Source organism: Agelaius tricolor, unplaced genomic scaffold (assembly GCF_023055355.1).
Source record: "Agelaius tricolor isolate 1412-34295 unplaced genomic scaffold, bAgeTri1.0.p SCAF_4, whole genome shotgun sequence".
Classification (NCBI taxonomy): domain Eukaryota; kingdom Metazoa; phylum Chordata; class Aves; order Passeriformes; family Icteridae; genus Agelaius; species Agelaius tricolor.
The window spans coordinates 3957168-3984724 of record NW_027269264.1 but is presented as its reverse complement, the minus strand read 5'-3'; the positions used below and the strand labels follow the sequence as shown (position 1 = coordinate 3984724).

Here is a 27557-nt window from a genome sequence, read left to right as displayed (position 1 = left end):
GAGGAAGGGCTGAGAGAAAATCAGTCTGGAAAAGAGGAGTAAGGATTACCTTATCTTGGTCTTCCTGTTCCTGAAGGGAGCCTACAGAAAGGTTGAGAGAAACTGTTTACAAGAACATGTAGTGACAGGACAAGGGGGAGTGGCTTCAGACTGAGAGTAGGTTTAGATTAGATGTTGGAAGGAAATTGTTTACTGTGAGGTTGATGAGGCACTAGAATAGTTGTCCAGAGAAGCTGTGGGTGCCTCATCCCTGGAAGTGTTCAAGGCTGGGTTGGATGGGGTTCTGAGCAGCCTGGTCTAGTGAAAGATGTTCCGGCCCATTGCAATGGAGTTGGAGCCAGATGATCTTTAGGGTCCCTTCCAATCCAAGGCATTCTTTGCATTCTATCCTATGATTGTGGTGGTGGCACAAGGTGGTTTCAGGCTTATCTGTGAAGCTAGAAATGGAAAGAAAAAGATGGGAGGAGTATAGTAAGGCTTTGAAGTGCTGATGAGGCCTAGGGGGGGCATATGCACACAGCAGGTGGGCTTAAATACATTTATAATAAAGCTGGGTCTAGGTCTCTATGTTACGTCTTTACATGGAAGCACTTCTTTTAGTTTGTTTTTGTTTTCCTTAAAATTGCCCCTATACAGAACTCTAAATTCTGAGAAATGGGTTTAGGAAAAATTGTATGTATGGTATTTCTAAATAAGCTTTTTCTGGTGAACTGTGGACTTAAGCAGTGAGTCACCAGGTGAGATTATTTTGAACTGAAGAAAAAATTCTGCGGTGAACAGGTCTGAAGTTAATGCCATCACAATATCAAAATAATTTTTTTAACATTTGAACAGAAATTACTACTCAATCTCCTCTTTTGAATGAGCTTTCACTTAGATTGCTTTGGAACCTGTAGTTCAGTGTGCTAATTAGTAATAAATGCTGCTCTTTTGACAAGAGGAATTATACTGCTTGAATGTCTTGAAGCTGAAGGGGGAACTGGACAGGAAGGAGCTCAAAAACCTGCCAGTAATAAGTGTTCATAAATAAATATATGGTTATATATAGTCTGCAGAATTATAGACAGCATTTTCAATTATAAGGTGGTGCCTGGTGTTCTGCTGGTTGCAGTGTGATAAATGAGTATTGGCTGGGAGCGGTGAACACAGTCTTCTGGCTAAGACTCTTCTTTGAAGCATCACTTAATCCTTTGTGGAGAAAATGTCTTTGGACTGAAATCTCAATATTTTTCAATTTATTAATTTATTTTAAGATATGTGATGGTATGATAGTCTAGGCCAGTCTTGGTACTAGAGTACCAAATATTCTTGGTACTCTTTCATGTAAAACACTTGAAAACATGATAATCAGATTTCAAATTTATATATCTAGCTTTCGGTTATTCTGCTTTTGTTTTCAAGTCCACAGTTTTTGTTTAATATATTGGAAATTACTAGAGAAGTTGATTGTAAGGCATGATATTTTTGTCAGTGTATGGAAATCTTCCATCTTCAGTTTCTGTGAGGCTATTCTACTCTTGAAGCTTTTAGTCAATTAAAACGGTGTATTTTTGATCCTTTTATCAGTCTCTTGCTAACAGAATACTTGTTTGTACTCTTTTGTTGCTGTCTTTCTGACTAATTTTTTAATGAGTGTGCATTCCTTTTTTCGAGAATTTCATCCTTGAATGCTGCTTTCTTATGCTCATTAGATGATTCTCCTCACTGTTGTTTCCACAAGTTTCTCCAGTGTTTAATCTTTTCCTCTATTTTTATCCGTACTCAATATCTAATAAAACTTCCAAGAAGGTAGGAAGAAATTCTGACTTGAGCATTGCAAGACTCAGTGAACTGTCTCTGTGAATGTGTTAGATATAGCAGCATACTCAGTGACAATATAAACTTCAGAGAATAGAATTCATGCAAATAACAGGAGACTCAACAAGTCTGAGAGGGCAGTTTTGCTTCTGTATAACTAAGCTTCATGTTGTTAGTCTTGATTTTTGCCTGTACAAAGTCCTTACTAAATGTTTTAGTAAAATTTTAGCTCCTCAATTCTACTCCCCCTTTTCAGAAATTTGAAAATTAAAAGAAAAACTTCTCAAGTCTGTCTCTCTCCAGTCTAAGAAATACATTACTTTTTTCTACTTTGCAAGAACTGTGGTTTTTATGCTTTTACATTTCTTTTAGATGTTTTTGTATGTCCAAATTTTTTTGGTATTTTTTTATCACAAACCACTGTTTGCTTGTTATGCAAGTCTTATGATGAACTTGTAAGCATGGAGAAAGAGAAATTTGCTGCTTCTATTGCTTGGTTTTAAATTGCAGACATCTCTGCAAAGACCTCTTCTGACTGTATAGTGTTCTACTTGGATAATATACATGGACTATAGGGTTTCATATTTCATTAATATGCTGCAAGTAGATAAAGCTTTGCATTATTTTGGAGTGAGTTTTTTTTTTGTTTTCTTTGGGTGTTTTTAATTTTTTTTTAATCTATACTGTAGGCATACGCATCAGGATGTGATATTGTGGTACTGGGGACTGACTTCGAACGATTACAGATAATCCCTGGAGCAAAACATGGAAACATTCAAGTGGGATGTGTGGACTGTTCAATGCAACAGGGGAAGGTATGTAGAGCAGTGTTTCTAATAATGTTCCAGCAATGTCATATTAAGCACCTTCTTAGGAATGTGTATACTTGCAAGTTAGGGGAAATATACTACAATGAATAGTAAAATGACTGATTGCTTTCTGTCTTTACTTGTAAGCAGCACAGTAATTATAAATAGTAACCACAGATATGATAGATGGTTGTGGAAGATAGGTAGGACTGCACAGGAGGCTGTGGATTCAGGGCTACATTCAGGGCAAGAATTTGACTAAGAGATTACTAAGTTGGAAGCAAAAGTAATTTATTCACTATGGCTTTGCACTACTGGGCATGTCATTGACATTCTTTGACATGTTAGTGGCTGGCAGGAGATGAGTGCTTCCACAAAAATCACTTTCAGATCATCCAGAAAAATGACATCTGTTTCAAGCAATTCCTAAAGCCTCTCTTGGATGGGGTTTGCTTTCTTGAATTCCTAGCTTTTGTTTTTTTGTAGCTAGGTCAGCATCAGAACGTTGCATTTTAGACAACGCTGGGTTTTAATTCCTTTTAAGAGAGCTTTTTTTTTTTAATTTTCCTGTGAGAGTGAAAAAGAAATAACCAGGTAACTGTTCACTGGGATGTCACAGTTCTGTATCGCTCCATTGGGATGTCTCAGGGATTAAACTGTTGACCAATTTAGTGGGAACTTTGGATAACTATTTGTTCATGTAAGAGGGGTTTTCTACCTCTGTTGTTTCTTTAAGCTTGTCCTTGTGAGTAGATAATGTCAGCTTTCTACAAGCCTTATGAGCTGATGAGAGCTTTGGTTATATTCTGGTGTCCATCTTGAGACAAGACCTCTGATAGAAACCAGTTTTGTTGTGAACACTGTGCTGATGAAACCCCAGCCACACCCTGTTCCTGCTTTTTAGCATTTGAGTGATAAACTCTTGCAGTGCTAGTGAAGGAGCACAAATGAAAATGAGGAAATGTTTTTCTTTGTGTCTCTGACACCTCATAGCCATAGTCTACCTGAGTTTCTCCATTGGCTGCTGTTAACTAAAGGGGTTTTTTTGAGTTCACTGAGCATTATTTCTCTAAATTTGCAAGGTCATCTGGATTGCATGATACTAATTCTGTATACGTTTAAATGAGAAATTGTCCTTGAATTGTAAATGAGCACACATGAATGTATCACACTGTAAGGCTTACTAAGCTTTAGAGATTTTTCATTTCTTAAGTAGACCTGTGAGGTCATTTAGAGTCTGCGAGTTGGTATTGTATTGCTGTACAATTGTATTGCAATTGGTTTGCTGTAAGGAAACTGGATGTATTTCTAAAATGCTGTGGTACTAAGCAGTGGATGGCTACGAATTTGCTTATTGACCAGACTGATCAGTGAATTTTCAGGTCATTCTTAAAAGGGTAGAATTTCTTCTTAGGCATTCTTCATCAGTACTGACACACAAATTCCACTTTGGTTTGTCAAAACATACGGTTCCAGTGCTCTCAGTGTGTCTTCATAGGAGGAGTACTCCAACTCTCTGACCAATTTGTGTCCCTTCTTTCAACCCAACATGTCCATTTCTGCCTGATGCTAGGCAGAAACTGGATGTGATACTCCAGTTGATGTCTCACTAGGATAGGGAAATCATCCCCTTCACCCTACTGGCCGCCCTTCTTTTGGAGCAGTCCAGGACCTGGTTGGCTTTCTGGGATACTGCCAGCTCATGTACAGATCTTTTGTCCACCAGTATCCCCAGATCCATGTCCACAGGGTTGCTCTCAATCTGTCAATTTCCCTAGTCTTTACTGATTCTGACTGACCCAGGTGCAGGACCTTGCCCTTGGACTTTTTGAAGTAGGTGTTCACATGGTTGCACCTCTCTGCCTGCCAAGGTCCCTCTGGCTGGCATCCCTTCCCTCCAGCCTGTGGCCTGCTCCAAAAATCCTGGTGTAGTCAGGGAACTTGCTGAAAATGCTCTCAATCCCACCATTATTCTTTTTGGTGGAGTGCAGCTCAGTGAAGATGCAGGGTGAGTCGCTGTGGAAACTAGTGGGAAGTTTCGGGAGCAGCAGTTGCTCTGGACACTACAAGTTGAGCATTTTGGAATACTAATCTTATCTTTAAAAACCACTGAACAATAAAATAGTTCACATATGGAAAAAATGTCCACATTTGGAGAAAAGGAACAAAGGAAGAAAATCTAATCAATATGAGTTTATATAAATTTTTGCTTTTGGGTAGGGAATGGAATTATTAGAGAATACAACAGTAAGTGAGGTAGTCAAAGAGGATTAGAGAGGGCAGATATTAGTCTGCAAAATGCAAAATGCCTGAAGAAACTTCTTCCTTGCAAATGTGACAAAATTATTCTTGGCATTTTTGGGTCAGGCTGATGTTAGTAGGATGGAAATTTATTTAACTATCTGTTCTTCTAATGTAGAGGGTTTCTCTAAAAGCTGTGGACCTTGTATAGATCTTAGGTATGACAGTTTAGTTTGGTTTCCTTTCAAACTTTAGTGGCTGATGCTAGAATCAAAATACTTTTTATAAAGTGAATCTAACTTACTTTATTATTGTTAAAGGAAAACTGTGAATACGTTAAGTCAGAATTTTACAGGAACAGAAGATTGATTATTGCAGCATATCATATCTCTAGATGTTCTCCTTTTAAGTACCATCAGTTCAGAATGCAGGATGTCTGTTGTTCATGACCTATGCAGACTCCTTAATTTTTGTAAATCTGTAATTCAAAATACTTTTTGGCCACGTTGTTGTGTGACAATTCTCTCAAGCTCTCTGCCTGAGGTCTTTAACATACATTTGCTTGTTTTGGCTCTTCTTAGCAAGTCTTCTAGGCTTGCTTTTATATAGATACCTTGAGATCAAGTACTAATAATTTTGTATTAGTGCAAGTTTGAGGTGATTGATAATCTGTGATGAAATAAGACTTTCAAACACTGACTTAAAACTGACCATATTGCAACTTTTTTTGGACTGTTTTATGTTAGCCTTTAGTAGTGGTTTTATTTACAGTTTTCTGCATTGGGTGTTTTCTTGGCATAGTTTGGATCTTTTGAAATAACTTTTTGAAAAGTAGCCTGTTCTAATGCTAGGGAAGTAAACAAAAGTGCTCTGATTGTTTACTGGTTCCATGTCTGAGAATTGGAACTCTGCAGATTGTTTTGAGTGTTTACATAGTTTAATATGAGGAGAATACTGCTAATAATCTGATTTTAAAAAATTGTCCAGCTATACTCTCAGTAGTTTACTGTGATTAATGAGTAAATGGAGGATTGTATTTTTATTATTGACAATGCTAGGTTAGAGATTTTTGGTAAATGTAATTTTCTGTTTTCAAAAGGAAATATGGATGTGAGCTTCAAATTTATCTACAAGCAGGGTTAAAAGTTAAATCAACCATTTGCATCTTGTTTTTATTTGTTCAGCTTGTTTCTTTTATGTGTGTTTATATATATATAAATGTATATTACTTTAGATTGCAGCCTCTTATGGAAAGGTGATTTGTATCTTTGAGCCAGTTAGCATCTTGAAGCAGAACAGCAGTCATCATAATGTAAGTATTTAATCTTAATTTATTTGAGCAGTTACAAAGCCTGACAGATGTTACTTTAAAGTAAAGTTTGCTTTAAAGCTGGAGCTTTTTTTATATCTTCTTTTAATGCTAGAATAAAGTTGAGACATAAAGGTGGTCCTTGGGAAGTGGAAAGGGTGAGATAAGGACAGAGGCCTGTAATTTGAAATAGTTTTGAGGAAGATAGGCTTTACTCTAATGCTTCATATTACTTGCTTATGTAACCATGCAGTTCATAACCATAAATTTACCAGAATCCAAAAAAACAGCCCCATTCTGCCATGAGTGTAGGCATTAAAATAGAAATTTCCTTTTGAACCACCCTGTGTAGCCTTTATGTTTTGGTGTGTTTTGCAGTTCTTACTTTAACTTTTGCTTATGAAATTACATGCACTTGGCCAAATTGCAATAGTTTCAGATATCTGTGGCTTTTTTAGAATGATTATACTTCAGTGTTATAATGGTGAATAAGAAAAATATTTATTATTTTGGGGCTTTTGGTGACAGTGGTTTAGTGATTAACATCCAGAATCTTAATTTCTGAATAATAATATGATTTAGGGCAAATTACTTAACCATGTTTCTTACATGAGGAGGCAAATGGCTATAATTAGAAGCATTAGATTCTAATTGCAGTCAGTTTGTTGATATAAGAACTTTGACAGCAATTGCTCAAGGAGCTTATGTCTTCTCTTCAGGGGCTTGGTCACCATTTGTATTAACAAATTGTTTATATGACCATCTAGTGGATTCTCCTCTTTGTACTAACCAACTCGATCCTCAATGTACATGTAAACTTGTGGTATATATATTGTGGTGTATTATACATTAATTAATTAGCTGGAAATTAACACCTACATAATAATTTACATCACTGGAAAGCAGTGGACTAAAACCACTGTAAGATGTGCGTTCTCACGCTCCTATGAACACTTTGGCTATACTGCTCTTGTTTTTGGTCCATCCACCCCATTTTCCAGTCCATCATGAATGATTTTCTATACTGGTAGAGAGTACGCTTAGTTTGAAACTTCAGAGTTGGAGTAGTAACTGTAAGCAGTAGAGGAAGCACTCACCACCCACGATTTGCTTTGTTTTTAGTTGGAGAAATATTCTGTTACTTCATTCTTCCAGTTTACTTTTATACAATGGTTTCCAGCATATTGTTCAACGTTTTTGTAAGATTGTCTCTGTCTTCCATTTATTGGAATGTTCAGGGTCTAAAGAACCCCAAAAAATCCAGCTCTGCAAATACTCTGTGTAGGTCCTTATCTGCAGCTGCTTCTTACTGTCTTTTGCCAAACTTGTGAAAGACTGAGTTGTCATATTTTAACTTCACGTCTATTTCTGTGTGATATTTTTGGGGTGGAGGATGACTACTTTTAAGAATGTCTGGAATTAAGAAAGAAATTGGCTCCTAATATTATTTCCAGAAATGTTTTCATTTTGTTTTATAAATCAAAGCATCAAACCTTTTTGGCTATTACAGAAACAGACAAGATAAATATTTTGTAAACTTAATCCTCAACTTGTTCTAGAGAGTGAAGCAGTGATGCAAAAGTGAAAAATACTTGACTGTCCTGTTGTATATTAAGAAAATAAAATAAAGGAATGGAGGGGAAATATCACTTGTTATCTTGACCTTTCTGAACTCCAAATTCAACAATGGTACAGATATCAAGCACCAGGTGCCTTTAACTTGTGTAATTCTTGGTATCTCTTCTTTGTTTCAAAAATAAAATCTTACTTCCTTCTAAAACAAATCTCAAATTCCAGTAATGATTTTATATACTATTTTTTTCAAGCTAAACTTTAAAATAAGAAGTTAAAAACCTCATAAGTATGGCCATGTTAGTGAAAAGCTATTTCGTTTTAATGTCAGAATGAATCAATTTTTATTAGATGAACAGTAACTTACGTTAAACATCTCCATAAAACCTAGAGAATGCAGTGAAGATGTACTATTTATATTATAAAAAGAGGAGAATGAAGAGTTTTCATGCTAATGTTTGTAAATACTTAAAATTTCAGGGGTTACATTACCAGTGGCAGAAGAATGCTCAAATCTCACTGGAAGCCATAGTGCATAATCTAACATGGGATCCCACAGGTACGAACACATTAAAAGAAACACTACAACTAATTTTTTTACTTTAAATTTTGTCATTCCTTGTGGACAAGGTAAAGGTTTTTTCCCCTGTCCTAGCACGATAGAGAATACCAAAGTGGAGTGAAATGTACCTTTTGTCACTTATTACAGGAGAACTAACATACTAAGTGCATCTGTATGGTCTGGCTCAATTATTCTTATCTGAGCTGATAAGAAAATGTGGCTTAAATGGTAAATATTTGTTGAGAAAGACTAATGTCTGCAGTAGACCTAGGCATTTCTTTTAGAGAATAACTAAAATTTGATTAATTTTCATAGTTTGAACTCTAGGTGCTCATATCTACCAAAAAAAAAAATCTAGAAAAGGTGTATCTGCCAGTTTCTTTTCTGCAGTTTCAGCTTTGCAGTATTTTTTTTTCCTCTCTCTCTCTATAAAAGTCTATAGTTTGCTACTTGCTTGTTGTTAGATTTTGATAAATATTTGTTCCAGGTACTCGCCTTCTGACTGGTTCCAATCGTCTTCAACTTTGGTCCAACGTTCCATTGGAAAACCCTGCTGACAATGATAGTACTGAAAGAGCAGGTGTTGGACTTGGAGAGTGGAGATGTATCTGGCAATGCAAGTAAGGAATCCATTTAAAGACAAGTAAATTCCCTTTTCTTTACTGATTCATAACTTTGAGATTAAATACTTAGTGTTTTGCTTGAAATGCTATTGCATACTGTTACTTGATAAATATTATCCATGTGAGATAAACTTTATTCATATTTCCCTTGACTATGTGGCATTCTTTCCTCTTATGAGATCAGTTGCAATTGGTTTTGGAGCAATTCTTCAGCTACAAACAAGACTAGTAAAATCCTGAGGGAAGGCTAATATTGAAGCTCTCCAATAAGCGCTCTTCCTTGTAGAAGAAATAAGGTGAAAGCTGTGTAATTGCTGTCAGGACTGATTAAAAAAACCTTCCTTCTATGTTCAGTGTACTCCATTGCTGTCTCCTTCTTACATATCCACCCTCTGCTTTCGCGCATACTTTTTTTAGATTTATTCTGGGTATTTGGAACAGTCAAGGTTGATACATTCTCTTTTCTGTGTCTCTGAATTCTCTTCTTGTGTTCATGGTAATATTGATATTTGCATTTGTATATTGTACATTCTGAGTACTTTTAGTTTAGTACTTAAGTTTATAAGACAATTAAAATTGTTCTGCCATAAGTAGACTTCTCCAGTACAGTGGGGTGGGTACATTGTTCATGTGGGAGCAGTCTTCCATATGGCCATCTCCTAAAGAAGTTTCCCAAAGTGAGCAGACCCACCTGAAGTTACTCTTTGTGAAGCACTTAGAATTCTAGTAGGTAGTTCTATAGGTAGCTTTTTGGACGTATCAGGAAAACATCCATTTTATGATCCTTCATTGTTCCTTTTTCTCTTTACTTGAACTTCTATCAGTGAAGTGTTTAAAAGCCCAAGATCATCCAAATGACAACTCAAAGACTTTTCTTTGCATGTGATGAACTTTCTAATTACAAGGAGTTGAAGACTTACTTTATTTTTTGAGACATCTTTGGGCTTTCATCTCTTAGCCTAATAAGACAAGTCAGCCTGTAGACAGAATGCCATTGACTATGGCTTTAGAATCTGGGGTTCTGGTAACAGTAGTCAAGATCATACAGAGAGTGCTTTTCTTCTGTCTCTTCTGTAACAGGTTTTGCATTTGTATCATGTATAAAGACTGAGAGAAGTCTTCTTAGCTCTCCACATGTTTTCCTCTTTTAAACTCTCTTTGTTGGAGATAGCTAAGTGTTGCCTTCTTTGAATGAGTAGGTCCTGAAAAGGGTCAACAGAACTTGTTTTTTTTTGTATACCTTTTATGCCTGTATGTCTTCTGGCATTTGTAGTGCAATTAGATTTAGAATAGGTTTTTCTTGTAGAGAAGTCTGCAAGAACGTTATTTTGTCCCTGCAAATATCCTGTTTTAATCCCTGAAGGAAACATTCCCAAATGTTTTCATATTTGCCCCAGCAGGAGAATTTTGCTTAAACCTGGATGGACTTCTTTGATACAGGGCTTTTGGTATAGCCTTGCTCTTGTTACTGCACAGAAAAGCACCCTGCTTTATTGATCTTAATTTAACTTAATCCCTTTTGAAAGTTGGGCCTTAACAACATGTTGCATGTGTATTAAATTCGAGACAAAAATATACACTGTATCTGTGGTGTGCAATTAAATCTTTGTATGCTTTTGTTGCTTTTAATAAGCCTTATTACTTAGTCAGTAACTGAGTGCTTCAAACCCTGTAAAGGAAGCTCATTTATTAGTGCAGCCAATTAAAGTAAAATGCTCCAAAAGTTAACCACACAATTAGGTTTAGAATATTTTGGTGTAGCACCTTATAACAGTAAGACCATTCATATAAAAGCTACTTTCAGACACTTTTTAACTACATTATTCCTTTTACACAGTTTTGTTTTCTTGAGTTGTAATTCTAGGAAATATGAAAAGTGAATCTGTCTTTCAGGAGAAGTTGGAGGATAATATGGTACAACAGAGACCATTTTGAGATCCTTATGATCGTGAAGTGGAAGTAGAGCAGGTTAATCTGTTGGCAGCTGCTTTTCTGCTACGATATTTTTGAATATTAGATACTCAGCTACAAGATTTTAGTTTTCTGGATCGCTACAGCCATGTGTTGTACATGAGTTTACATCTTAGTCTTTTGGACTTTGTTAAAACTTAACTTTCACACAACAGAATACATACTTATATTTAAGAATTGAAAAAGTCTTGTGTATTCAAGGAAAAAAATGTCTAGAATTCTATAAAAGTTGTTAAAGGTTTTTTTTCTCCTTTTAATTGTCTTCATTCTATAGAACTGCTTCTCAAGTTTGTTTAATGAAATTCTCACCAGATGGGGAGTTTTTTGCTACTGCTGGAAAGGTAAGCATTTTTTTTCCTTAGAGCTTTGTACTAATTCAGATAAGCATTAAAGCAAACCAACAAAAACACATTTAAAAGAAAAAGGTTACTTAATGAAAAAAAATTTTTTTCATAATTATTTGTAGTCTGTCTATGTGTCTTTACAATTTGGTAAACATGAATTTGGTAGAAGGGTGGTTCCAGGCAGGGAAGTCACACACCAAATATTCAGTGCTTACTAAAATACTCATTTTTAATTTGTACCAAATTATAAGACATAAGAAAAAGAAGAGTTTTGAGGAATGGGGAAATCTGTGGATGAAATCACTGCTAGCTATCCTACTAGTGAGGAATATAATCAAATACCAAAAAATATTTTAAAAAATCAAAAATAGCTCTTTCATATGTTTTTGTGTAAGCATATCTGTACGCCTTTTTGTGTCTGTTGAAGAGGTTCACATTCCCCTCCATGGGTGTATTGGCACATGGTTCATGACAGTGTTTGTGGCCAGTCTCACTAGTTGGTTCCATGTGCTCAACACTGAGCAGTTTGTCAGCAAAAGCAGAACCCCTTGGCAAAATAAGCAAAAAAAATTAAAGCAAATTGTCAGTCTTTTGTTTTCCTGAAACAAACTAATCTTCTATTTATATGCCAAAACTTGTTGTTCAGGTTTTGTAGGAGAATAATGTCCTTACAAGTCAAAGCAGAAAAAAAAATCAAGATCATGTAGAGGATCCAGTGAACAAATGTGACAAATCCATACAAGAATTTGTATTACTTGTTAAGGAATATGAGTGGGAGAAGTAGTTGTTTTCTGCATTGAGTTTCTGCTACCTACTGAAGAGCCTAAAGGCTGCAGAGTTACTAGATACAAAACAACATTCTAGTATGTAAAGTTAATATCAGTTGCTGATATTAGTGAAAACCTGGTTTAAGAGTCTCAGAATCCTGAGCAGTAGAAACCTGACAGAACTTGTTTCAGACTGAAGAATAAAAGACAGTTTTGCAATTTGCTCTACTCTGTCTTGGATGCATGAGTGAAAAATTAATGTGTACACATAATAAGTGGTTAGAACAGCCTTTGATTTAGTAATAATGTGGAACTTGTCTGTTTGGGTCATAGTATCCCTTAATACATGCTTAAAAAACAAAGAGTTGATGGTGATTCAGTCTGCAAATAAATCTTGCTTTTGAAAGGTAGTTGTCATGCATATTTTTGTGATTCAGTTATGTGCATCAGGAGCAGATGAGTAATTACATCTTTATTAGTTGTATGTGTTTTTTTTCCTTTAAAGCTTGCCATTTCAGGTCATTGTGCTTGATTAGAAGACTAACTTTTCAGACATTTGCTGTCTTTAAAGAAAAGATAAAGGTGTAACAAATTTGTAAAATTGCCTAGGTTTCCTTTTCTAGGGAAACTATACTTCAGTTAACAAGCTTCCAATGCACAAAGTGAAATACTGGCTTTCTTCATGCTAGATTATTATCTGTATAAAAACAAAGCAATAAATTCTCACGCTCCATTCTTTTTGTGCTTATTTGAATGTTGCATTTCTTGCTATATGTTCTGTGATGCCTTTAACTGTCATCGAAAGGAGAGCCATTCCAGTCACTTTGCAGATAAATAAAATTCTTTGGGTATATGTTTTATGTAAAAAGGTAGTGTTTGTTATTGTCAACAATATATATATATATATATATATATATATATGTATTCCACCTTCTTTTGATAGGGTAGGAGTTAATGTTTATTTTACAAGTCAAATGTTAATGGTTTAATGGTTTCTAGCGTTACAATTTAATGGAATGGTGGAAAAAGGAATTAATCTGCAAATAGTTTATATAAGGTTAATATTACTGCAGAGTTTTTGACTCCAATATTTTATGTCCTGTTATTTTAGTTTATAAATTCCTTCAAAGCGAATTACTGAATAAGTAAGAAAATTAGTAAGTAGGAAAATTAATAACATATTTTTACAATAAATGCTTAAGTTAGTTACATGCCTGGAGAACTTTAAAGCACATCTTTGTTTCTATGTCTTACTCTTTTACTTAACTTTTTGTGAGGGACAATGCTGGTCAGCAACAGCAACCTATTGTCCCCCCCAGTAGGGTCATGTTATGCATACCCAGGTTATTTCAATATTTTAGTGCCATTCACATTTAATAGTTGATCAACAAGTTGTGAATCTGGGTCCAGATTAATTTATCTAGTCCTTGAAGGCATAATCAATTCATGTATGTGTCTGAAAACAGGCTGATCAGTACTGAGCTTGTTTTTTGAGATATCATCTATGACCTTTGTTTTCCTATTTCCAGTTAAATTTATGTAGGGAGTTGGGGTGGTAGAATTAGTTGTATTAACATTTGAATACCTTCTCAGGCAAGTTGTGGTTTTGTGATTAAAAATTGGCAGCTAATCAGAACGACTTATATGAAATCCAAGTTAGTAATGGCAAGAGTGAAGTGGAAGCTCTGCTCCTGTGTTTTCTTTAAGATCACATTTTGAAGTTCCATTTATGGAGCTGTTCCTCTCAGATAAGAAAAACATTTTACTTTAAAGAAAAACGAAACCTCAAGAGATGTACCTAAAAGTACTTGAAGTGCATAATATTCTTAAGCAAGGTAATCTTATTTACTGTCCTTTTTTGTCTTCCCACAGGATGACTGTCTTGTGAAAGTATGGTACAATGCAGAGAACTGGCGGTCAGCCGTATCACCACCTGGTGCCAGTCCAGAAAACCAAGCAAAAGAGCTTGATTTTTCATTTGTTTACTTGGCTCATCCTCGATCAGTAAATGCATTTTCATGGAGAAAGACCAGTAAATTCATGCCACGGTCAGTAGTTCTAATAACTAGTTCATAAATTGCCAAAAAACCCCCCCAGCTCTGCAGTCTGCCTCTCTCTACAATCAACAGCCACACAATTATATGTTTTACTTCAGTTATTGAGTGTGCACACCTTTTATACTGTTTTTGCTCTTGAGAGGAAGGCAAGTGTCCTCTTACCTGGGAAAAAATTGAAAAGATATAAATCTCAGAGACTGACCTAGGCATTGAACTAAATACAAAATCAGCTCTTGAAAAGTCATTTCTCTTCACATTTTTTTTGATTGCACTAAGTGACCATTCATGCATTTAATCTTGAATTGTTCTATCCTGATGGAATCAGAGCAAAAGTTCTGTGACTTGAAGTCCTCTTTTACAAACATTCAAATATTTTCGTGTCTTTTTATTTGTTTCTCTGCCTACTATAAAGCTGGATCTCTGTCAGAAATAGTATCTGGAAATTGGATTCAAGTATTCATTTGGAACTGATACCTTTAGTTTGAGGTGTTAGGGTTGTGTTCAGATGATTCCAAAATGACCTATGCCCAGTTTTCACCAGTACTTTAAATCTTAAACTGAAATAGTGTTAGCAGTTTTGTGGCTTGCAACCATCTTTTTGCCATGTTATTCCAAGTAGCAAACAAATTTGCGTACCTTTGTGTTGAGCAAGTTTATGTTGTTCATTATACCAGTCTTTAAGACTCTTCTTAAATACATACTAACTCTGTGTGTCACTTTTGAAAATCCACCTGCTCCATGGTTCCTCAGGGAGTTTGCTGCTGGACAGTCTGGTCATAGCTTTAGAGCATTATGTAGAGCTAAATAGTGAACTCGTATGACCTGGAAACCTGATGATATGCATAGTTTTTTCCAGTATCTGGTTTAGGGTAATGGGATTTTTTGGCTATATATTTAACACAAGTTAGACTTGGAAAAATAGTAACTAAGATTAAAATCTCATAGATTTAAATTGTCTGTTGTTTCCCTGGTATTATCTGAGTTTCTGTCTTTTGGACATATATTGTTTTAGAATTGGTAGATAACAGTAAGATCTGGAATTACGATCAGATATCCAGAATATTATTAGCTTTTTATGTGAATGACTTCAAAACATAAAAATTTACATTTTGCTATTCTAGGTATGAAGTTTTCTTTAAATTAAAATCCACAATTTGCTGTTGCTCTATTATGTGATGATGTTTGAGGTGATTTATAGTCAGATACTTGAACAGAGAGTAAGGCCTTTCCTACATCATTTTTTTTCATAACAATGTACTGATGAGTTTTTCTTGTGCCAGTATCTGTAAGTTGGTGCAATTCCAAAGACTGGTAGTGGAAAACTGTTTGGAAATGTTGTTTTATTGTGATGCTGTGTAATAGTTAGCAGCTTCTTCACTCCTTAAATTTTCTTTCATTAGTGGTGCTGTCTGCAATGTACTCCTGACTTGCTGTAAGGATAATGTTTGTCGTCTCTGGGCAGAGACTTTGTTACCCAATGACAGTTTGTTGTACGGGGGAGGATACAGCAATTGGAGTGAAGCAGTGAACTTCACAAATAACTTCAAGAGAAATACTTCAAGTAAAGAAAAAGTGCAGAGTGCATTGGAGGTAAGAATTGAAATTGAACAGTGAGAATAAACACGTGAAAACTTGTGATTTTAGACAAGTTGGTAATTTGTATCTCAAACATGTATCACAAGCTGAAATCTTTTATACTTTTATGCCAGAGATGTGCATAAAGTGTTATGAAAGGGTGAATTTCCTTGAAGTCTTCCTTGGGCAGGCTAAGCTGACAGCTCTTTTGCTGAGCTTCTCACATTGAAGACACACTGTTCCAAAGTCACAACTGCCTATTTTTGTCTGGTGACTGAAGAAAGAATGCTTTGCAGTATTTTGTTCAAAGGGCTAGGAGCAGTAAGGAGCGGACATTATATATAGGTTATGTGAAACCCAGGGGTGATGCTGCCTTAAGATGTATGGTAGGGGCTCACTTGTTACCTCTGAAGTTGTGGGATGGTCTCTCTGACTTCTGCAAGTGGAAAAACAGTAATATGGAGGGAAGAAAAATAGTCTTTCTGTAGTCTTGCTGTAGTCCTCAGAGCAGACTGCTTAAAAGCATTAAGGCAAGTGATTCTTACCAGACAGTGTTTTCTAACCAGTGTGAATAAGGAAGAAAGTGTAGCATTAATGGTCTGCTTCAAAGGTATGTAGAGCATATATGGGCATTGTGCTTTTATATTAATGAAATGATGTATTTAGCATGCTCGTAGTGCATGCGATATCTGAAAAATAGTACAGCATACCTGAAAAATACGTCAGGCTAAAAGGCACAACAGCAAAAAGAAAATAGTCAAAGAGAGGAGGAAAAAGGAAGATGGAGAAATTTCTGTGTTCCTGTGGAAAATAAGAGGCAACATTAGAAATCAGGAACAGCAATTATGTGATAATTGAGAGAAGACTGTTTGACATGAGCATGCTGTGTAAAGATGGAAAGCACAGCAAGTGAAAAGGAATGCCAAGAGTGTAACAGTATCTTTAATACAAATTGTGTACCTCTGTGTACCTTTGGGTGCTTACACAGATGTTTACAGCACAAAAGGCTTGAAATGTGTAAGTCAGTCTTAAAAACTAAATATTATTCTTTCCCTTGGAAATATACAAGTATTTGTATAAAAGAGGAAGACCTTAAAACTCGTGGCCTTTTGTGGGGTGTTGAAGTGCTGATCTAATTAGATACAAAGTACAGATCCTGTTTTTCATGAAATGAGACTATTCAGTATTGTTGCTTTGTTCAGAATCTTGAATAAGCATGGTGTGTGTTTATGAAACACAACAGTATTTTCTGTAAAAGTACAAAAAGTGTATGAATATTGTCTGCACACTGAAGTATGAAGTAGTTACTACATGAAGGTATTTTATGGGCCTTCATAAATACATCCAAAGGCACTGGTTTCTTTCTACTGCAGACTTAACACAAGTTTGCAAGAAACTCCGCTGATTCTTTAAGTTAGCTTTTAAGCTGAAAAATATGTTCATTAGTGCCATTTACAGATTAAATGTTTTTTTCTTCTTGAAAGGATTTTAAATTATGCTTTATTCTTCATGCAGTTAAACCTGAGGCACTTCCGACGAGGAAGGAGGAGGTCAGGTGCCGTTGTAGCGCATACTGGATATGCTCTGCATCAGCAAGATCCTCATGAAGCTCACAGGAACATTCCTCCTCATGCAAATGCCCTTTGCCACTACCATATTGCTGCCAGTATCAATCCAGCCACAGGTAATAAATGTAATCTTTGCTATGAAGTGAACTCCAGTTGCTGTTAGGTATGTGTTCTCTCTGGAAACTTAGCAGATATATTTGTTCAGTATTTATATGGTCATGCAAAATTGCTAGTATGTCGGTTTCATTTTTACATGAAAGAACTTTCTACAGTAATGAAATTATTTGAATAAATTTCCAGTGCAGTAATCCTGTCTTTTATGTTGTTCATCTTTTAAGTGAGATTGATAGTGTCTAAAATGGGGAAAGCTGAGTATCTGTAACTTGAGTTAAAATTTACTGTGAATTGTGTATGATACTGGGAATACACTGATAAAATAAAAAATGTCTAAGCTTCTTAAAGTGAGCACCTGACACTTAAGTGTTGAAATAACCACACATTTATGTCCTTCTGTCTCTGAACCAAACAAAACATGCCTTCACCCTGTATTTCATAAACTTTGATATTGCCTTGCACTGGAACAACATGTTGATAGGGGTTGAGGAAACTCCCCTATAGCTGCTGATCCTTCTTAATACATCTTTATTATCTGTTTACGCTGTTTGTTATCCCAAGTGACCGTTATGTGTGATAAGGCCCTGCTCTCCTGGAGATGGCTGAAGATTTCATTTTCATGAAGCGTGTGTCCGTTCATTGAAAAACTGACTAGAGATGCAATATGGAATGACCTTCATGAGGGTTCTGGTGTGGTTTTCTGTGTCTAGACTTAATGAACAAACATACTATGTAATTCTTTTCTTAAACTAGTTAAACTCTCTTTTATAGTATTGTTTTTCTGTTCCTACTTAACTTGTTTGAAAGGCCAATTTTCAGCTAAGAGCATTTATGATGAGTTCATGTTTCTAGCTATACAGTCTGGTATGATTGGAAAGAACAAGTGATTTCCATTAACACTGCTTTGCTAAGCAAAGCTCTAAACACTTTCTCCTTGATTATTCTTCAGCATTTTGAGTGGCAGTTCATCGGTTCATATTTTAACAGACAGGACTAGAATTACATCCAGCCTACCAGAAGGAAACTTCTTACAGTTTTGTGCTGTACTATCACTGCTATGATATTTCTACAGAAAAAGTCTCCAGTCATTGCTTGTTATTACCCAATGTCACACAGGAAAGTTTCTTGAAAGCTTCTTGGAGATTTGTTTATCTCCTCTTATATTTTTTCTTCTTCAGATTGCTCAGTGAGCTAGCTAATCTTTTCACGTAGGTAGCACATAATCTTTGACCTTTTTTTTTTACTTGCTTTTAAAGCATTTTTTTTCATACAGAGTAGCTAATGTTATGATTAACCATGGTTAGCCATCAACCAAGCCCCAGGCAATCGCTTGCTCACTCCCTGCAGGACTGGGGAGAGAATCAGAAGAGTAGAAACCCCCTGGACTGAGATAAAACCAAGTTAATAGGTTTTATCTCAACCTTGTTTTCCTTAATAGGGGAAACAAAAGCTGCACACATGACCAAAGAGACACAAGGAATGACTTCAGTGCTTCCTGTGGGCAGGGAGATCTTGAGCCATCTCCAGGAGAGCAGAGCCCTATCACACCTAACAGTCACTTGGAATAACAAACACCATCCCTTCAAACTTTCCACCTTCTTCCTTCCTCCTCCCACTTTAAGTACTGACCATGATGTCATGTGGTCTGGAGTATCCCTTTGATCAGTTTCAGTCACCTATCCTGGCTGTGTGTTCTCACAATGTCCAATGCAGCCCCAAGTTCCTTGCCAGTGTGGCAGTACAAAAACCAGAAAAGTCCTTGGTTCTCTGCAAGCCCTGCCCAGCAACAACAAGCACATCTCTGTGTCATCAACTGTGCTCAGCACAAATCCAAAACACCACCCAGTACAAGACACCATGAAGAAAGTTAGCCCTACTCCAGGCAAAACCAGCACAACTATGCAAACTTTATCTTTGCTTTTGATAGACTTTGCATTATAAATATGCCAAGCAGTAAACTTACAGAATGACGATAAAAACAATTTTGAAAAAAATTAGAAAACTTAGATACGTAAAACTTGTCTTTGGCTTTTCTAATCTTATATTCTTTTTATGCTATCTATATCAATCACTATCTGTTTCAATAATGTCTTTTGGATCACTTGTCTTTTAACTCAGTAGATTGGAGGATAGCAGGTTGTTCTTTATTGTAGAACCTCTGAGGTAACTTTCACAGTTTAAATCTTAATTTGAAGAAATAAGTGTTCTCACTCACAGTCAAGTCTTTAAGTACCTCAGTCTAACCACATTCTTTATGTAGACCTTTTCGTTTGCCCTTTTGAGATTAAATTTAATCCAAAAACCTAAGTGTATTTCCTTTAATTTGATTTAAAGCAAATTGGTTTGTGATGTCTTACTTTAAAATTTGCCATTACTAAAGCATTTAAAATTATCTGATAAAAACTAAAGCCAAAACAGCTTTATCTCTCATTCACTTCACATTTTGAAGAATAATGCTTTCATATATACTTGTATATGAGAATATAGATAGGAATAAATACAACATGTATGCAACAAAAATCCTTGCAACCTACTTTTATACTATAATTTTATTTCTTCTCTTGTCCAGCCTGGGTGGAATTCTGTGAAAGGAATAAGCAGTGGTTGCTAGGACAAAATCGCCTCTAGGCAATTGCAGAAAAAGTTACTGAATTCAAAGATCTAGAAGTTTTCTGGGAAGAGATACTGTGATTTATGAAGCAAATAGAAATTCACTAAGAAAAATGTCCAGAGCTGAACATCATTTAGAAGCTGGTAGTTTTAGATGGAAATTGGGAAAAAAGTGATTTATTTAGTGACTTTGATAAATACTAAAAAAGCATGTGAATTTATAATTAATCTGAAAAGTAATTTTTCTAGTTCACCTTATTCATGCTCACTGTAGCTTCATCTTTCAAAGGGCATCAATAAAATTTTTTCTTTCAGATTCTGTTACTTTCCAGATGTATAATGATACTTTTGAGACTGGCATTGGCCTGTGTAGGAAGATAGACTTCTTAAATGTCCTGTGCTACTTCTGCCCTGTTCCCCTGCTGTGTCCCCAACCTACAACAATACTGATAGTTGTCATGGTGCTCCTTTCTTTTATCTTTGTGCTGTCAGTTACAGTTTTCTTTGGCTAGATTGGACGATTAGTAATTCAAATATATTGCTGATTTTGATAAGAACAACAGATTTTGGGTGAAAAGTATTTTGTCTCCCAGGATGTGGAATTTAAGTAATGGTGCATAAATAGGGAACAGAAGGAGAAGAGACTATACATGGAGACTTCTAGGTGGGAATTACATGCAGTTTGAGATTTTAACGTGTTGCTGTATCACACATTTGAGGAAATTGCAGTAAATCACCTGTCTGTTTTTTAGCCATGATTAATTTAGATTATGTTACTCTGCAGCAGTCTGATCCTTGCTTCTGTCACACACACTTTGTGATTTCTGCTTTATTTTTCACAGCAACATGGGACATCAAATACCATCAAACAGCCATTTGAATTAACAGAATGTATCAGAACCAGATCTCCTGGGGTTTTGTGATGGTGTTACAGAGGGCATTCATTGTCTGATCTCTGTACTGATTTTTGCTAGTGTAAACCCTGTGGTCTTTGGTTACAGTCTATATCTACTGCAGCATCCTTTGTGAACTGAATATTGGAAAACTATGCTTAAATGATTTGGTTCATACTGAGCTGTGGTAGCAAAAAAAAGAAAAGTAAATTAACCTGCATGCACAGTATTACATCAACATTGCAGGACCCTACTGTTATCCTAATGTAAGCATACTAAAGAACCTCTGTGTGGAACAAGTCTCAAAGCAGGTGGTGTTGATGCAGGGAATGACAAGTGGCAGCACACTTGGATTTATTTTGTTCATTGTGGGATTTCTGCTTGAAAACCATTTCTCTAAAATTATTTTTTGACCTGACTTACTTAGTTCTCAAGAATGTCATTCGGTATCTTTTTCTGGTAGATATTCCTCTACTGCCTTCTATCACATCTCTAAGTCTTGGTGAAAATGAAGAAAAAAGTGGACCTTTTATTGTACACTGGCTAAACAACAAAGAACTTCATTTTACCTTATCTATGGAAGTGTTTTTGCAACAACTTAAAAGGAGTTTTGAACATCATTCCCCTGAGACTAATACTGAGGATTCTAATCAAATGGATGGCAGATCAGAAGAAGGTAAAAGTCATGCAGACATGTGTCATATAGAGAAATGGCTTTCAGTTTTTGAAGTAATTTGTAATGTTCCCCCAGGGGGAAGTGAGAAATTGGCAACTTGACATGCAAGGATACAGAGAAATTACAGTGGCATTTCAATGCATTTTCTTCCTTTGCACTGAAAGTATCTAAGTAACTTTAAAAAAAATGTATCTGGAAGTTCTGATTTCTCTTTTCATAGTTGTTCTAGAAATTTTGAGTTATATATGCTGAAAACTGTGTTATTTAATTAGGCCTGACTGGAGGCCTGTGCATGAAAATGTTACTTCAATATTAAGGAAGCAAGAGCAACTTTAGAATTAACTTTTTTTTAGATATTAATGTGTAGCTAATTTAAATAGCTTTGTTCTATAACATTATTCAAATGTTACTATCAAATTATTCAATTAATTTGAATATATACATCCTGGAGATTATTATCCTTTGTTCTGTCTATGCTTGCAAAAATTTGTATAAAATAGAGGAAAAGAAAAATATTTCAAATTAAGGTGCAATACAAACTATTTTGGTTTGTTAGACACTGAGCTCTGTTAGAGGATTTATGGTTGTAATCTTCATCCTTTTAAATTAGTTCTTATATGGGTAGCTTATAAAAGGCCTGAAATTAGCTCCAGTGCCTGAATAACACTGCTTGTTATACTTCTGGTTTTGAATATATATATCTATATCTCTCTCTATATATATATTTATATATATATTTATATATATATATGTATGTGTGTGTGTTGTAGAAGCTGATGAAAATTCAGATGAACAGAAAGGAAACCAAGAGAAGAAGGAACTGGGTGATGAGAAAGCTGCTCCATATTCAAGCCTTGTTCCTTTATCCTCTGCTATTTTTGATCATGAAATTGAAGTTCTGCTTTCTGAATGGAGTAAAAATGCTGACATGCTCTTCAGTATACATCCTATGGATGGCTCCCTGCTCGTGTGGCATGTGGACTGGCTGGATGAATACCAGCCTGGCATGTTTCGCCAGGTGCAGGTACTTTATTCCTCCTGAATTTTACATCAGTGTTCAGTGAGAAGTTTGATGGGAACCCTAATACTTAGTCTTTCTTTCTTAAAATTGCAGGTGTCATTTGTGTCAAGAATTCCTGTTGCATTTCCCACGGGTGATGCAAACTCTCTTTGCAGAAGTATAGTGATGTATGCTTGTACCAAAAATGTTGACTTAGCTATTCAGCAAGGCAAACAAAAGCCTCCTGGCCTTACACGATCTTCATCTATGCTTATCTCTTCTGGACACAGTAAATCAACCAACAGCTTAAAACTAAGTATCTTCACACCTAATGTTATGATGATTTCCAAACATGCAGATGGGTCACTGAACCAGTGGCTAGTGAGTTTTGCTGAAGAATCTGCTTTTTCAACTGTACTCAGTATTTCACACAAATCCCGGTATTGTGGTCACCGTTTTCATCTCAACGACTTGGCTTGCCACTCAGTGTTACCACTGCTGCTTACAACCTCACATCACAATGCTCTAATTTCACCAGATGTTGAGAAAGCAATACAGACAAATGAGTCTTCTAAGTCTCAGGAGTCACCAGTAAGACCTCAGAGTAGAGGCAATGCAAATGTGACATCCCAGGATCCCAATGCTGTTTACAGTGAACTTATTCTATGGAGAGTAGATCCTGTTGGGCCTTTGTCCTTTTCTGGTGGAGTTTCTGAACTTGCTCGGATCAATTCTCTTCATGTTTCAGCTTTTTCTAATGTTGCATGGCTGCCCACACTTATACCCAGCTATTGCCTTGGTGAGTTTCATTTTCTGATTTGTGGTGTATTCTAGAACAAAATGAATATAACCTAATAATTCACCTTAATAGATAATGCAGGTATACTTGAATGTACTGGAAAAATGTTAAGCATTAACATTTTATTTCACAAATTTCACAAATTTTCAAGCTGCTGATACTTGGGAATTCTTTATTCCTCTGTAAAAGGTTTCTATGTTCTACTCTTTTATGTATTTGATATTTTAGAAGCTTATGCAGTAAAGTTCTTAGGTTCTAGTGCATACTTCATAGCATGCTGAAGATTTAAATGAGGGAGATTTAGCTCTAGTTTGCAAATGGAATTCTTGTTTTCTTTTCATATACTTTGATTTGGTTGCTAAGCACAGCTTTAAACTTTGTAATCCTTGCTTGTGAATAGGAGAGGACTTCTTTTTATGCTGTATAATTTTTTGTCATAACTTCAAAAATGCCTGCTTTCAAAAAACAAAAAAGGAAGCCATATGGTGTTTGAATATTTGAGCACTTTCTTCTTGCTTTTCAGGTGCATACTGTAATTCTCCAAGTGCCTGCTTCGTGGCTAGTGATGGACAGCATTTAAGATTATATCAAGCTGTAATAGATGCTAAGAAACTTCTGTGTGAGCTCTCCAACCCAGAAATTTCTGTGAGTGAAAAGCCATCTCAAGTTTTTGCATGTTATGACTTCATTCAGTTGCACTAGGCTCAGACTTGGTGACTGACTAAACTGGTTGCTGAGGATTTCACAGATTATTCTGCTTGTAAAAACAGATTAGGTAAAGCTTTTTAGCTATACTGTATTTCATTTAATCTCAAACTTTGCATAAGGTTTGATTGGGAAATATCTGTCAAGTGCTTACACCACAAGGAATAATAACTGTGTGGGTGCATTGCTATCCTGAGGAAAAGCTGAGACAACAATTCAGCTTTTGGGGAAAGGACAATAAATTGCTGTATGTGAGGCTTTCCAGATAATCTTGTCACCTTTCAAACCAAATGTTCTCTTCATAAAACAGGAAATGTTACCTCTGTTCTTACTGAATCACAAGTAGTGTATATTTTATGCTTTAGTTAACATTTGCACAGTGATGTTACACCTATCCAGCAGGTTGTGCCACAGAAATGCATAAAGAGTTAACAAGACCCTGTTTCTTTTCAAACAGAAATATGTTGGAGAAGTTTTTAACATCATAAGTCAGCAATCTACAGCTCGCCCAGGATGTATCATTGAACTGGATGCCATCACAGAGCTTGTAAGATCTTCTGCTATACTCATCTTGTGTCATAATTAGCTTTTTAAAAAGCATTAATAATAAAAGCAATACCTGTAGCTCTCCATTAGGTAAATTTGGGGTACTTAGACTGTTTTTGACATATTCTTGTACTTGTTTTCAACAGTAGCTGTAAATGGAAAGAATGTGAGTAATGAAAGTGCATTTTCATGAGGAGTCTTCTGTTGATGTGCATAACTTACCAAGTTAAAAGCTTCTGTGTTAGGGAGCACTATTGAAAAGTATACACTAGGATGTTCACTTCTTGTGTATTTTCACTTCCTTAGCATGGCCGGAAAACACAGTTATTCCATGTTTTTCAAGAAGACTTTATTTTAAATAACCAGGAGAAGGAAATGCCTTCAAAGAAGATCAGTTTATCAGACTCAGGTAAAGAGGTTTTTTTTTTTCATAGAACATTGAAGACAGTGTTTTATTTTTCATTCTAAAGAAGGAAAAACTTATTTAATGGCTTGGCTTTTATAATTTTAATGTCAAATACCTTAATTTGAAGTCTTCAGAAGAATGTAACTAGTGAAACTCAAGGGTATTTCACTTCCTTTGAGTTGTTTGCAACCAAGTTTTAGATCAAGTAGTTTAAATCACAAGATACCCATTGTGTCCCGTGTTAGGCAGTCCCTTAACATGAAGGGGGGAAGGGTTTTAAATGTGAAGCCTGTGCTTGTAGGGTATGACACAGACAAAACTTACTGTATCCTGTCATGGTGGATGCTGTTCTTTCACATCAGGTAAATATTGCTCCTCAGGTACAACAACTTGTACTCCTCATGGTACAACAAATGGAAAGCCAAACAATTCCTCCTCACTATAATACTGCGAGTAGTGTGTGGATTTCTAGATCCTTGGACAGATCTGGACTGCTCTGGAAGAAATGATGGGCTTTCCTTGGTGGAGTGCCTCAGTTGTTTGGACATATAGGCATTGCATTGTTCTGTCCCAATGAAATAATGCGCGAGGAAAAAGGAGTTGGAGTAAAGTTTGTGATACCAGGTCATCTGCAGTACTAGATGAGAGTCCTGAATGAAAGGAAGCAGAATGGTGGGAAAGTGTCAAAGGAACCAAGGGAAATATTAAATGAACTGAATATACATAGTGATTATTTGGGTCTGGAACTGGCTGTTTTTAACTGAGGAAGAGTTTTGGAGTAGTGAAGATAATCCCAGCCCTTAGTGGAGTTAGAAAAATGCAACTGAGATGTTCAAAATTAGAAACAAAATAGAAAACATAAAAAGTGTTACTCTGCAGCATAATCATATGTTTACATCTTGAGTATGACACACAGAAATAATTTTAGAACAAATAGGGAGTTACTTGATCTTAGGCAACTGTATACATCTGTATGTGTTCTGAAAGTTGGTAACAGATTGCTGCATGCCATCCATGTAAGGAATTGGGCTAAATGGACCCTTTGAAAAACTGTTAAATTAAAACTGTATCATTTGCATGCATTCTAATTTGAAATTATTTTCTAGTATTTTCATATTTCCTCTTTAATAATGGGGTAGTTATCTCATATTGTTTTTAAAAAGAACAGATTCATTTACGTTTTTCTATGGTACCATAACCACTGCAATGTTAAAAGCACAGGGAAAATATAGGCTATTCTTGGTAATGTTTTATGTATACACACACCTAAAGAGTCAGAGGAATCATGGAGGAAAAAGACTCCCTAAATTAACTATTCCTTCTTGGTCCTAATGGGTTGACTTTTATATGAAAGGAAGAGAATATCTGGGTGAACTCTCCAGAAATGGGCACCTATTGATAGTACAACTCATCTCTTCTTTTTGTGTAAAACTATGGCAAGTAAATTCTTAGGAAGAAGCATTGTATCTCTTTCACTCTTCTAGCCTATACTGTACTGATAATACATTCTGGGATTTAACTTTAAACATAGCAAAGTCAGCCAAATATGTTGTCATCTCTGAAAGAAAACACTGGCAGTTCTTACCTGAGTGTACCTGTAATTGTAGTGTTTGTTGATTGTGGTAAAAGACTAAGAAAGCTAATGTAAGAGTTAGATGCAGTCAGACCATTGCATTTCAGTATTCATGTTAGCTTAATCTGATTATTTGCTAGCCAAGAAAATTTAGTTTTGCTTTCAGGTGAATAACTCCTAAGATCTTCCTGTTCTCAATTTCACCAGGAAACCAGCAGAATGGATTCTCTGAAAAATTCTACTTAATAGTGATAGAATATACACAGAACTGTTCATTACTACATATGTGGCATTTACATTTGAAAGCAATTCCTGTCTCAATAGGTAAGCCCTCTTTCTTGTAGTTTTCTTTTAAAAAAAACACTGTCTAGTGAATATCTGCTGTTCAGTGTAATCTAAAATGTTTCATCTTTTTGAAAAGATTCTGCATTTGATTACAAGATTTTATCACGACCATTCTTTCTTGATTACCTAATCTTCTGATTGCTGAAACTCTTCAGTTCAGCCTGAGCCTAGAGTTTGGTATTTTTTGTGCATTCTAAGGACAGATATGCTTAATTTGCTCTAATACAGTCTAACAGTTAAGATGCTTTGCTTTTTGGAAAGTTTTAGTTTGCAATTTTTGGGTTTATGCATACATTTTAAATAGGACTGTAGTCTGAACATCAGTGATGCCCTTACAATTCTAAATAATTTTGATGTTCTGAAATCTGCTGGTCCTCTTTCAAACTACCAAACTATCTCTAAAACTCTTAGGTTTTATAGAAAGGTAAGATACACTTCGGTAGTTTTCTCTTAACATTTAAAGATATGTTAATTATTTATATTAATTATTTAATAAACATAAATCTATACCACTTACGAGAGAAATCTGTTATAAACCATGTTTCTGTCATTTAAACTAAATTAGCATTTCTTACTATTGCTTTCAAATAAGAGAAAAAGTGTTATTGCAATTAATTTATAAGTTAGTGAGAATAATAAAGATCTAAATTTTCTGATGTACGTATGTGTCGAAAAAATTACTGAGAAGGCTCTGC

The 27557-nt window shown here is 35.6% G+C and overlaps 1 protein-coding gene across 10 annotated transcripts in view; it reads left to right on the top strand.

Moving 5' to 3' along the window:
* The window catches only part of DMXL1 (Dmx like 1), a 77177-nt gene that overhangs the window by 7125 nt on the left and 42495 nt on the right, over nt 1-27557 (top strand). For 7 of the 10 annotated variants that reach the window (XM_071424397.1, XM_071424396.1, XM_071424394.1 and 4 more), the window contains exons 2-16: nt 2487-2612; nt 6082-6159; nt 8209-8287; nt 8778-8910; nt 11159-11225; nt 13868-14043; nt 15453-15642; nt 17143-17311; nt 21276-21488; nt 22259-22512; nt 22603-23287; nt 23811-23932; nt 24450-24539; nt 24845-24947; nt 26725-26841. In XM_071424397.1, the coding sequence (XP_071280498.1) occupies nt 2487-2612; nt 6082-6159; nt 8209-8287; nt 8778-8910; nt 11159-11225; nt 13868-14043; nt 15453-15642; nt 17143-17311; nt 21276-21488; nt 22259-22512; nt 22603-23287; nt 23811-23932; nt 24450-24539; nt 24845-24947; nt 26725-26841 (2602 nt within the window). Of the gene's footprint in view, nt 1-2486; nt 2613-6081; nt 6160-8208; nt 8288-8777; nt 8934-11158; nt 11226-13867; nt 14044-15452; nt 15643-17142; nt 17312-21275; nt 21489-22258; nt 22513-22602; nt 23288-23810; nt 23933-24449; nt 24540-24844; nt 24948-26724; nt 26842-27557 lie in introns of those variants that run through there. The other 3 variants (XM_071424395.1, XM_071424400.1, XM_071424401.1) reach the window with 3 other exon arrangements.